This window comes from Microplitis demolitor, chromosome 8 (assembly GCF_026212275.2).
Source record: "Microplitis demolitor isolate Queensland-Clemson2020A chromosome 8, iyMicDemo2.1a, whole genome shotgun sequence".
NCBI lineage: Eukaryota > Metazoa > Arthropoda > Insecta > Hymenoptera > Braconidae > Microplitis > Microplitis demolitor.
In genome coordinates, this window is record NC_068552.1 from 12,383,940 (window position 1) to 12,396,634 (window position 12,695).

Here is a 12,695-nt window from a genome sequence, read left to right on the forward strand (position 1 = left end):
ATAAAAAATTATTTTTTTATAAAACAAGAAAACATGATAAATTACGATTTAAAAAAAAAATAGTTCCTTAATATTAATACTAAGCAAAAAACAAAAATTATTGATTACCCTGATTAAACGAAACGATTTGTGACGATTAAACCTGTTTTAATCGTTTTAAATCATCATGAATCGTCAGTTAATGATTAAAGAGGATAAAAAACGATTAACATTTCAAATCGTCATAAATCGTTCTTAATCGTCATGCAGGACCAGAAATTGCTATATATTATTTTACGATTAAAGACGATTCATGACGATTTGAAATTTTTAATTGTCATTAATCGTTTTTAATTGTAAAATACTAAGTCGTCTTTTGACGATTATTGACGATTAAATCTGAAAAACCATGACGATTATGACGATTAAAGATGATTAATTTTTTAATCGTTTTTAATCGTCACAAATCGTTTTGTTTAATCAGGGTAGCAAATGCGCTTTTTAGCAATAAAAAAATTTTTTTAAGGGGCGATTTTTTTCTTAAAAATCATTATTTTCATCAAGCATCTTATTTCCAAACAAAAAAATTTTTTAAATCTTATTAACAATGCATTTGTTTATAACAATTATTCGAACGATGTAAGTACAATTTTTTTAAAATTATTGTTAAGTAGCTTTTAGCAATAAAAAAACAAAATCATTAAAAAAATAAAATTTCTTGATTGCTGTATTTACATTTTTAATTTTTCAATTCCTTTCATCCTTAGATCGGAAATAAAAAAGTGAAAAGTCGAAATTTTTTAATTTTTCCAACGGCGATTTTTTCTAAACCCTTTCAAGAATAGCTCTATGAAGTGAAAAAAATCCTGGATTCTTAGTTTAGAAATAATCAGGGTTTTTATAGAAACTTTCAATGAGTAAAAATGAACTAAATAACAAAAGCATAGTTAATTGAAAAATTGGGGTAAAATTTTTTTTCGGTGGATTATTATTAATCCATGTGGTAAGAAAGAACCAAATTTTTTTTGTTTCTTAATATTTATATTTAATCGGTTAAAATAAATTTTTTCGATTATGCTATTCATTCTATTAACGCGCGTGCATGCGCTGCTACCCGTTTTTAGTCCCATTTTCACCGCTCAATAAAAATTATAAATATTGTTGGTACAGATAGGGGAGACTGGACTTTTTTTTGGAAATTTCCTGCTCTTTGAGGATCTTTTTACAGATTTTGGATATCTCAAATAGTTTTTGAACTATTTGTAAAAAACCAAATCACTTTTTTTTATTTTTACTAAATTGTTAATAACTTACAATTTTTTTCAGCCCCAAATTTCCACTTTAATTTTTTTTTATAGATGCCATTTCGAATTAAATCAGACCTTAATCATAATATTCGGTGGTGCGTCTTGGACAGGTTTTCGTCAAAAAGGCACTCGTTTGCTAGACTAATATGTTAATATGCGTAAATACCATAACTTACATGAGACAACAAGTCATTGAACATACAAACGGGAATATGATAAGTTTTATTACTTTCTCATAAAATTCCATTATTAATGACAGGATTATTTTCTCATGCGTTCTTATTAAAACAGAAATTTTGAAAATTTTATTATTTTTTTTTAGAATCCAATTGTGACTGATACAAATATTTTCGGATACGTTCTCATACAAACGGGAAGCTTATTAATTTCATATTCTCATAGGATCTCATTATTAGTGACAGGATCATTTCCTCATACGTTCTCATTGAAACAAAAATTTTGCTAATTTTATTATTTTCTCATAGCTTCCAGTTGTAAGTGACGAGATCATTTCCCTATACATTCTCATCCAAATAGAAATTTTGTAAATTTTATTATTTTCTCATAGAATCCCATCATTACTGACGGAATGATTTCCTCATACGTTCTCATTGAAACAAAAATTTTGCTAGTTTTATTATTTTCCCATAGATTCCAGTTGTAAGTGACAATATCATTTCCTTATACATTCTCATCCAAATAGAAATTTTGTAAATTTTATTATTTTCTTATAGATCCCTATACATCTCGTGAATATTTTATCTCATCCAATCGTATAAAAACTCATTTTTTATAAACATTTGTATTTTCCGATAAATTCTTATAAAGAATCCCTTATCAGAATCTATGAGAAAATAATTTTTTTAAATACTTCCTATACAATCTCATAATATTCAGTAAGTTCTATCAGAAGAGGACTCCCGCTTCCTATAGAACTCATTGATTCTCATAACATTCCTATGAGAATTTATAAGAAGCTATCGGATCTTATGAGATTTTTTAAGAAGAGAGAAAGCATTAGATTTTCAAAGTATTATTTATAATATATGCGATGTGCACATTGTCGCAACAATAAAAAACTATCTAAGAGAACGCCCAATTTATATATATATATATATATATATATATATATATATATATATATATATATATAGCTTGATGTAAGAAAACATGGGGAAACAGAAGGTCGAATGTGTAAATTACGTGAGCTGCCAGTATATTTAAATTTAAAAGCCAATGAATCTGGAGATATTCTTCGTTATCGGTTCGTAGAATATTTTGAGCAATAAATATTTACCAACGCATCCATGCAAACATCAATGAGCAATTGGCCAGAAATGCTATTCATTGATGGTACTTATAAAATTGTTTAATTTAGGATTTACCCTATATTTAATAATGATTCAAACTGGCAGTGGAAGAGGTAAAATTGTCGGAGTAGCAGTACTTAAAATTGAAACAGCTGATAATATAAAATGGGTCGCCAAAAATTTCCGTGAATTGAATGAAGAAGCTTGTAAAAAAACAACTTGCATAATGACAGATAAAGATCTGACTGAAAGGAATGCTTTCGCGGAAATTTTTCCTGATGCTCGATTTTTGTTATGTCTTTTCCATACTTTGAAGACTTTCGATAGACAACTTAAATTAATGAAACTTAACAAGGAAGAAAGAGTATTGAGTTTTAGATTACTCAGAAACTTAGCCTACACTAAATCGAAAAAAAATTACGATAATTTATACCAAGAATTAGTTTCAAAAACACCAAAATGCGTTGTAAATTATTTTAATAATAACTGGCATAGCATTCGTGATGAATGGACGAAGTTTTCAATGGCAGTATTTAATGATGGAAATGATACAAATAATATTGTTGAAACTACAAATAAACAAATTAAAACTATTTGTAACTATCATAGTACCCTCTGTGAGTTTGCTATTAACTTCTTTAAATTGTTAAATACCAGCAAGTAAGAAACAAATTTATTAACGGCTATAGACGGCTTAAAACGATTGAATATCGAGCATGAGCTCGGTTCTTTCGTTAATGAATATGCTGAATTTTTAACTAAAGTAGCCTTCAGCAAACTTGCAGATGAGTTAAAAAAATATAATAGTATAATCATAACTGAAAGTTGTAATGCAACAAAAATGTGTAGTATGATTATCAATGGCTACCGATTTACGGCTTCTACAACAGATTGTACTTGCCACTTTCGTGTAAGCTCGAAATTACCATGTGTTCATATTTTGAGTGTACTGAAATACTTTCAGCTAAATCTTTTTTGTTCTCAATTATGCGACCCCAAATGGTCGAAGGTTGTAAATTTGAAAAATGTAGGTTCCACTTTTCGTGAAAGCTTAGAAGACGATTTAGATATATCCTTAATTACCAATCCGTTTATTGCCATATCAGAAACTAAAGGAGTCTCCGAATCAGATAAGACACATCATGAATTATTGAATAAGGATTCTAGTGTTGCAGAATATATTATTACAAAATATGAAGATGAAAAACGGCGAATTTTACTTGGTCTCTTTGATAAAATAATGGAAACCGCTCTACAAGTATCAGAGCCTGAATTCCGTCAATTGTGTCAAAACTTGGAAACGTTAAAGTTGACTAGCCATAAAAAAAAAAACAAATAGATAATACAAACGATAATGTTGACTTGTCGAATATCGCATTACCACCAGTTGTGAGATTGAGAGGAAGACCCAAAGCTGCGATGAAAACAACAACAGGGTATTTTCCTCGCAAAATGTAAAGATAAATAGAGTACCTAACGTAACAAAGTAAGTCAGAAATTAAGAGAAATAAAAATATTAAATAAGATTATAAAAAAATTATTAAGATTAATAATAATATAAGTACTGGAAACATTACGAAAAATAATTTCTAATTTATTTCTAATTTTTTTGTTTACATATGTTGTCATTAATGTCTCGTACTCTAAACGTAGCACTGCTATACTTTCGTGTACCAGGCATTTCAGACCACACCTGTACTTATATAGTTTATAATAAAGATTATAATTTATGTTGTTGACAGTTCCTTATGTAGACATTTGCAGTTAATTGAATTTAAAATTGTAGTTGTGGAAATAAATCATTATACGTTATAGTAGAGGAGACCGTGGGAGATCGACCTTCACCCATCGGATAACCAGATGAGACATATTTTGTATCAAATATAATTTATTAACAAACATGCCTATGATGGCTTGGCTATCAAAAAGTTTTCATGGCTATTTTTAATTAAATTAATTTTGATCAATTTTTTTTCATCACCTTCAGACTTTTGATAACCAAATGAATTTCATTTCAACTGATAGTTTTTAATACACAGAATATGCCTTCGTAGGCTTGTCTATTTATTTCTGTGCATGGCTACTTGCCAAGCAGATGTAAACAGGTAAGTCAATATAGGAAACTCTAGTGTTCTGATAACCAATCGAAATTGGTATCATAAGTAAGATATTTTAATTACAAAACTAATCGTATAGGCTTGTCTGCAAAAAATCGTTCATGAAATATTATTGTCAGGCTATAAAATTTTAAAATTGGAGCTATTTGATAGGTGCGAGAGAGAAAGTAGAGCGACCGAGGTCCGTGTAATAGATCAAGACACAACATAGCAGCTGCACGCTACCTGACTGTTGAATGTATCCGAGTGCGCATGCTCGCATACATGTGAGTGACAGAGACAGCATTTATTTATCACAGTCAACAGTAATTTTAAACTCTAATTTATTATAACTCTAATTTAATTATATTAGAAATACTTACGGCTGTAAAATAATGAAAAATAAATTATTAAATATATTAATAATAAAAAAAAATTAATTCAACTAAATTTTTTTTCATTTTTCAGCTAAATTATAAAATTTTAAAATTATAAAAAAATTTATATTCATTATTTAAAATATATTATAAAGAATAATGTATATTATTAAGAGAATAAGGAAGATTTTGGTCCCGCCATATTTACATGCTAAAATTAGTTAATGTTATTAAATTTTCTATCGTTAAAAAGATCTTGACTTGAATTTGTGTCTTTTCATAGTTTAAACTCTTTTTTATTGACAAATATTGAGATAAAGCGATTTATCTATATCATTCGAATTACATTAAAATTACTCGGGAAAAAAAGACGGTCGTATTTATTTTCTTTATTTAAATTAATATTTTAATTTTCCGGCAAGGAATCTTTTTTTTCTGTGTACTTTATAAATTTCCTACCGATATTTGGGTAGTCACGTAGTGACAGCAGGTTGCTCGTTACAGAAAGCCAATTTTAGGCTATGTTCCGATATACACTGTGACCACTGTAAGGTGTGACCTCCGACATGCATTAAGAGCACTGAACAGTGCTCGCAGTACAATATCGGAACATGACTTTAAATGACATATTTTAAAAGAATTTTCTTTAAAGTCAATTTTTCCTCTTTCGTTTCACACAAAAAACACTTTTTACTAATTTTTGACATCTTAATAAATATTATTTAGCACGTGTTGTTTTGTCACTAATAAATTATTTTCGACTGTACACGAGCATGCGCACTCGGATACATTCAACAGTCAGGTAGCGTGCAGCTGCTATGTTGTGTCTTCATCTATTACACGGACCTCGGTCACTCTACTTTCTCTCTCGCACCTATCAAATAGCTCCAATTTTAAAATTTTATAGCCTGACAATAATATTTCATGAACGATTTTTTGCAGACAAGCCTATACGATTAGTTTTGTAATTAAAATATCTTACTTATGATACCAATTTCGATTGGTTATCAGAACACTAGAGTTTCCTATATTGACTTACCTGTTTACATCTGCTTGGCAAGTAGCCATGCACAGAAATAAATAGACAAGCCTACGAAGGCATATTCTGTGTATTAAAAACTATCAGTTGAAATGAAATTCATTTGATTATCAAAAGTCTGAAGGTGATGAAAAAAAATTGATCAAAATTAATTTAATTAAAAATAGCCATGAAAACTTTTTGATAGCCAAGCCATCATAGGCATGTTTGTTAATAAATTATATTTGATACAAAATATGTCTCATCTGGTTATCCGATGGGTGAAGGTCGATCTCCCACCGGCTCTTAGACTATTAATAGAAACGGATAAAATTTATAATAATAAAAAAATTGCAGTAAAGACATCTATTGATTACTTTCCGAAGCTTTGTTCTCATTCATATATCCACAAGAAGTGTGAATTTTCATACTAAACATATGTATATACCGTGTTTACAACCTTTTATTATTATTATTATTATTATTTCATCTACACTTTAGTACGCAGCTTATCCTATCCACCTTATTCTATTAAGATCGTCGTAATTTAGGTACAAATTTAATTTTTAAATTAATTTGATTGCCGGACGAATGAGTATACACAATTAATCCAGTAACTGGATTAATAAAAATATATAATTGATTGAATATTAATTATTGTAATTACGTCGTAATTATAATTTATAATTAGCATTATTGCTATGGTCAAGATATTATCACTCTCTTTGTTCATGGTACCAATGTATTTTATTTATTTATTTATATTATTTATACTTTATACTAATTGAAATGTGTGAATGTCTGCTACATCAGACAAATTTAAAATTATTAATAAACAGAGTAAATAATTAATAAAATAAAATTTTTTAAAAATGGGCATTAAAAATTTTTGAAATTAATAAGTGCACTTTTTTTATAGATATAATTTTTTTTAATTACTTACTCTATTTATTTATAGTTTTAAATTTGTCTGATGTCTGCTACATTCACACATCAATTGAAATATCATTTTTTTTTTAATTATATTTTTGTCTATAGTAAGACCGCGCACAAATTTTTAACAAACAAAGCTTTGAAACTGCATAATTTTTGGATATAGATGTTATTGTTTTAAATAGAATCATTAATCCTGTCATAATGTTTACTATGAGTGACGTTAATCCTTGTCCGGATGTTAATAAAAGTCTTGGAATGGATGAAGCTTGCTTCACAGTTATCAATGATAATAATGAACCTCTTTCACTATTCGCTACAAATGAAGAATGTTATTATAAATTGGTATAGTATTTACATATTTATTTATTTATATTTATAAATTTATTACTTAATACTAATGAATAATATATATTTGTTATACTAATTGTTTTTTAGTGTGATTGTTTACCATGGGCTAATGTATCAGCACACAGCAATACTACATTAGTAGTACCTACAGAATACCCATTACATTTTTATTTTGTTAAAGGGAAATACCAGTGGTGTCAGTAAGTATAATTTATAAAAATAATTTATATGAAAAATTGTATATCATTGATAAAAAATTAAATATTTTGTTCAGTGATACATTTAAGTTTGAAGAGTATGGCTACTATGGTTGGAATTTAACGGAAGAACATTTATGCTCCAATGTCTACACTATAATTGAACCAAAAAATCAGTACCTTCGTAAGTAGAATATCATATGAGTGTTAATGTAGCAGCATCAGACAATTTATAAATTTCAAATGAATTAATTAAAATAATTAAATTTAAAAAAATGCGCGTACTAATTTTTCATTGATCTATACGCATTTTTAAATTTTTATTCTACTTACATTTTATTTATTTATTCAAAAATTTTAAAAATTGCCACTTCTCAGTTACATTCACGCTTATGAATATTGTGCATATAAATGCTAATAATTAATATTAATAAAAAATTAATTACATTTTTCTATTTTTAGCTCTTTTAGCGGCATTTATGATTTTTACAATTGGAGCGATATTGATTGGAACGACACGTTTTTTGATACGGATGATTAAAAAATTCCGGATGCGAAACTCTCCAGACGATCAAAGCGTAGATATTTATTTTTAAAATTCATTATATTGAAAGATATATATTTTTATGTATATAAATTTATTAATTTTTCTCAGGACCTGGGACCTTTGCAAGATTCTGACCCCCCATCTCAACAATTAGTTAGAATAACCAAAGCAAGCATAAGAGTTCGTTCTATTGATGCTTTTAGAGGGTATGAATAAAATTATATATTTTTTAATCATTCATAATTAATCATTTGTAACTAAACAATTAAATTGATATTGATTTTAGTATCGCTGTTCTATTGATGATATTTGTAAACAATGGAGGAGGAAAATATACATTTTTCAATCACTCTCCATGGTATGGATTAACAGTAGCTGATCTCGTATTACCCTGGTTTGCTTGGATTATGGGTTTGACCATAGTATTATCCGTACGTTCTCAATTGAGACTCTCAATTCCACGATCACGAATAATTATTAAATGTCTGAAGCGTGCCATGATTCTCATTTTTTTGGGTTTAATAATAAATGGCCAACGGGGTACACGATTAAGTGATTTACGTTTTTCTGGCGTCCTTCAGTTACTTGGAATAACTTATTTCATTTGCGCTAGTATTGAAACCTTAACTATGCAAGCTCAAAGAAATTTTCATTATGGAAGATTTGCATTTCTTCAAGATATTCTGGATGCTTGGATACAGTGGTTGGTAATCTTGGCACTTACTGCAACGCATTTGCTATTGACATTTTTATTACCTGTACCAGGATGTCCGACTGGATATCTTGGTCCAGGTGGTAATGTATATCACGGAAAATATAGTAATTGTACTGGTGGAGCTGCTGGTTATATTGATCGATTAATTTTGGGAAGTCATGTATACAATAAAACAAACAATTTAATTTATGGTCATGTTTTACCTCATGATCCAGAAGGAATAATGAATACTTTGTCAGCTGTTTTAATTGTTGCATTAGGAGTACAAGCAGGAAGAATATTATTTTGCTACTATTTACATAATTTTTCTAAAATTATTCGATGGTTTGTTTGGGCAGTCGTACTTGTAAGTAAATAATTTATGATTAGTAAAAATTATTAAAATGTATTAAATATAATTTATTAATGGTTTTGCAGGGAGTGATTGCAGGTTTTTTGTGTGATTGGAGTAAAGATGGAATGATCCCAGTTAGCAAAAATATGATGACAATATCATTCGTACTAATAACTTCTTGTTTTGCATTTATACTTTTTGCTATTTTATATTTCTTAATTGATCATCATCGAGTTTGGAATGGAGCACCATTTACATATGCCGGTGCAAATGCGATTTTCTTGTATGTGGGTCACTACTTTACAATGAAAAGTTTCCCGTGGGCATGGAAAATAGACAATCCTACTCATGCCTCACTTCTTGCTATGAATTTATGGACCACAGTACTCTGGTCATTAATCGCTTACGGACTTTATCAGAAAGATATAATAATAACTATCTAATTATCATTTTTCATAATAATTATTGTTTATAAATTATCGCTTCCCCCGGATGCTATTATTTATAACAATATATATTTTTTCTTTGTTATCTGTAAAATTACACTTTACAATTATAATAATATTAAGTCTTTGACATTTGTGCCAAAGACACATTGTGATAGTTTTTGTGAAATTTAAATGTATTTGAGTAAGAAATTATTTTTTAAAAAATTATTTAATTAAATTAAGATTAGTTTATAAATATACGTAAAAAATATTAGTGTTGTTAAAATTGATTGAAAACAAATACAGTATTTTGTTATTTGATTAACTGCTTCTTTTATTATAAATTATTAAACTATAAAAAAAAACAATATAATACTTATTGTCAATATTATTTTTGGTAATTTAAAATTTTATGTCAGCTTGCTTGTTTAATAGTATACAATCGTATATATATATATATATATATATATATATATATATATATATATATATATGCAATAGCATTGGCTAGAAATAATGAACGGATTCTGTGTAGTAGAATTATTAATTCTACATATATATTAATACTAATAAATATATGTGTACTTTCATATATAAATAAGAAAGATATAAATCGTCTGCCGTAATCAGAAATGATTATACTCTGGGTATTGGAGAGTAGGCCACATGATTAGGCGACGTGCAGCAACTGCATATTAATGTACATTTAACAAGAACAATTATTATTGTTACCACTAAAAGATATCCTAATAATTTAGGAAAACGTTCTGGTAACCATAAAACTGTAAATTCTAAAGATTTATCTTGAGTATCTGGAAAAAAAAAATTAATATTATAATTGTTTATTTTTATTTGAAGAAAAAAAAACAATACCAATGTGAGCTAATCCATAGCCCATAGAACGTGTACCCATTCTATAAGAACATGTGGGTACTTGAATCTCGTGTATATCATTTAATTCCATTCTAAAATTATAAAATTGATTTTCATGAGGTGGAAAAGCCCAAACAACACTGAGTTGGTCAATTGTTGAATCAAAACTTAAGTGTAAAGCTTTATGCTCATGAGCTGTGAACATTAATTGTGGTGAAAGCTCTTTCATTACCTATAAATATTATTTCAGAAAATTAATTATCTTTTTAAAAAAATGCGTTTATAAATATTTTAAAATTTGATAAAAATACAAACATTTTTAACAAAAATTCCTGGTGTAAATAAAAGTGGTATATGACTAAGAACAACATTAGTAACATTTCTATCTCTATAATTATTTAAAAAAGCATCTTTTGGTGCATTTGGCATATAACGAGTCAATCTATTTACCTGAAATGAATGATTCAATGATTAAATACTAAAAATAGAAATAATTTTTGCCAATGATTGACTTTACCTTAAAAAAAATTACGTCTTTATGAGTTAAAGTATCTGGTTGCGAGTATGCAAATTTAAATCTATCATGAATACGAGGTTTAACATGATCTTCTTCACCTCCTATATCATTATCACCCGGTAAATAAATTTTCTAAACCAAATTAATTAACATTAGTACAAAAAGTTTAATAAATTAAAAAAAAATATAAGTATTGTACCATAATATGCTCTGGGGTTTCAAATATTTTATCTAATCTATTTTTATACTTTGTAAAATCTTCCAAATTAGCAATGTGACCTTCATCCATTAAGTCACCAAGAAAAACTATCACATCAGGTTGAGAATGTTTTAAAGCTCTTGAGAATGTATTTGCTAAATATCTAATAAATTAAAAATTAAAAATTATTAATTGTAATAAATATTTTTATAATTTTAAATTAATGTTGATTTTTTTACCTATCACTATCCCACCGTGCGAACCATGAGCCAAAATAATTTTCATTTACTTCACCTATTATTTGTGGGTCTGCGACAAATAATACTTTGACACATTGATTGCAGTCTTTAGTTGCCCATTTAAATTTCTGAATTTCGTATGCAAAATAATCATTATAAAATATTGTAATGCCTAAAATAATGGCAATAATAATAAATTTTTGGTTGGCTCTGAAATAAAGATTTTAAAAAATTTTATTCATAAAATAATTCATTATTAAAGTGCATAAAAAAGTTATGAGTGTAAATGTGCCAAATATACGTTAATTTTTTAACTATAAATAAAAAAAAATTAAACAATTAAAATAATAAAATTTTAAAAAATACATGCACTGATTTTTAAATTGTCTAAACGTGTATTTTTTTATATTTACTTTATAAACATTTTAATTTATTACTATAAAGTTTTAAAAAATTGTCAGATGTCTGCTTACTTTATTGTCTCAAAAAGTTTTTTGATAATTGAGTTATGCAAATAATTATTAATATTTAAAATAAGCTATAAATATTTTTAATCAGACTAACAAACCAACCAACAATTGTATTACCAAGTAAATATATATCAGTTTTTTTTTTAATTCTTAGCAATTTTCATATCCTATGACAGCATATTCATTAACTTTAAATTTAAATCAAACTGTATAAGTTCATTTTTATTAATTAGTATTTGGTTCAAAATTACCTGTATTTTCGAATCATAATTCTTTTAATCATTTATTATCGATAATAAACTATATCTTTGGTATAAATTAATATACTTTGAAGAAGTTTCATTTCAATCCAGACCATGGATTTTTTTCTTTAGTTTTAATTACAAGTAAAAATGAAAAAACATAAAAAACACTTTCAAACTTTTTTTTATTTTTAGAAGTGCATACGTCAAAAAAAAAAATAGACAGGTGATGTAATATACGCAACACACGTGTTTTGTTAGGTTGGTTGTCTTGTCGAATTCGTGACAAGTACCACAATTAAGGAAAAAAATATTAATTAAAATTTTTTTTTTTTTACCTTACATGTAATTTCACGATATTGTTAAAAAATGAGTGCGAATTTATCAGACATCAGACAAATTTTTAAATATTAATAAATAGAGTAAATAATTTATAAAATAATATTTATAGAAAATGCACTTGTTAATTTAAAAATTTTTTAGATGCGCATTTTAAAAAAAATTTTCTTTATAAATTATTTACTCTATTTATCAATAATTAAAAATTTGTTTGATGTCTGATA

General features: G+C 27.0%; 2 protein-coding genes across 8 annotated transcripts; one reads left to right on the plus strand and one right to left on the minus strand.

Annotated features, from left to right (window-relative positions):
- The first annotated feature begins 6,542 nt into the window (after positions 1 to 6,542).
- Positions 6,543 to 9,917, plus strand: LOC103573925 (heparan-alpha-glucosaminide N-acetyltransferase). Of its 7 annotated transcripts, none has more exons than XM_008553210.3 (8): positions 6,543 to 6,821; positions 7,187 to 7,365; positions 7,459 to 7,571; positions 7,646 to 7,752; positions 8,031 to 8,146; positions 8,224 to 8,321; positions 8,402 to 9,176; positions 9,248 to 9,917. In XM_008553210.3, the coding sequence occupies exons 2-8, from the start codon at positions 7,225 to 7,227 to the stop codon at positions 9,605 to 9,607; spliced, it is 1,710 nt and encodes a 569-aa protein (XP_008551432.1). In that variant the 5' UTR covers positions 6,543 to 6,821; positions 7,187 to 7,224; the 3' UTR covers positions 9,608 to 9,917. The 7 variants fall into 7 exon arrangements, with proteins under 7 accessions (XP_008551432.1, XP_008551433.1, XP_008551431.1 ...); XM_008553211.3 differs by having other exon boundaries at positions 7,206 to 7,365; XM_008553209.3 differs by having other exon boundaries at positions 6,544 to 6,829; positions 7,126 to 7,365.
- Positions 9,918 to 10,088: 171 nt separating this feature from the next.
- Positions 10,089 to 12,328, minus strand: LOC103573928 (metallophosphoesterase 1 homolog). Its single transcript, XM_008553215.2, has 7 exons — positions 12,142 to 12,328; positions 11,421 to 11,630; positions 11,182 to 11,344; positions 10,983 to 11,114; positions 10,781 to 10,915; positions 10,466 to 10,697; positions 10,089 to 10,404 (listed from the first exon to the last, which is right to left on the minus strand). The coding sequence occupies exons 1-7, from the start codon at positions 12,171 to 12,173 to the stop codon at positions 10,229 to 10,231; spliced, it is 1,080 nt and encodes a 359-aa protein (XP_008551437.1). The 5' UTR covers positions 12,174 to 12,328; the 3' UTR covers positions 10,089 to 10,228.
- Between the last annotated feature and the right edge of the window lie 367 nt (positions 12,329 to 12,695).

Excerpts from the sequence above, each read along its gene's own strand:
- LOC103573925 (XM_008553210.3), top strand. The coding sequence starts at position 7,225 with ATGTTTACTATGAGTGACGTTAATCCTTGTCCGGATGTTAATAAAAGT. Across the intron at positions 8,322-8,401 it reads TCTATTGATGCTTTTAGAGG|TATCGCTGTTCTATTGATGA; the intron begins GTATGAATAAAA and ends TATTGATTTTAG. Across the intron at positions 9,177-9,247 it reads TTGTTTGGGCAGTCGTACTT|GGAGTGATTGCAGGTTTTTT; the intron begins GTAAGTAAATAA and ends ATGGTTTTGCAG.
- LOC103573928 (XM_008553215.2), bottom strand. The coding sequence starts at position 12,173 with ATGATTAAAAGAATTATGATTCGAAAATACAG. Across the intron at positions 11,631-12,141 it reads ATTATGATTCGAAAATACAG|AGCCAACCAAAAATTTATTA; the intron begins GTAATTTTGAAC and ends TCTTTATTTCAG. Across the intron at positions 11,115-11,181 it reads AAACCCCAGAGCATATTATG|AAAATTTATTTACCGGGTGA; the intron begins GTACAATACTTA and ends AATTTGGTTTAG.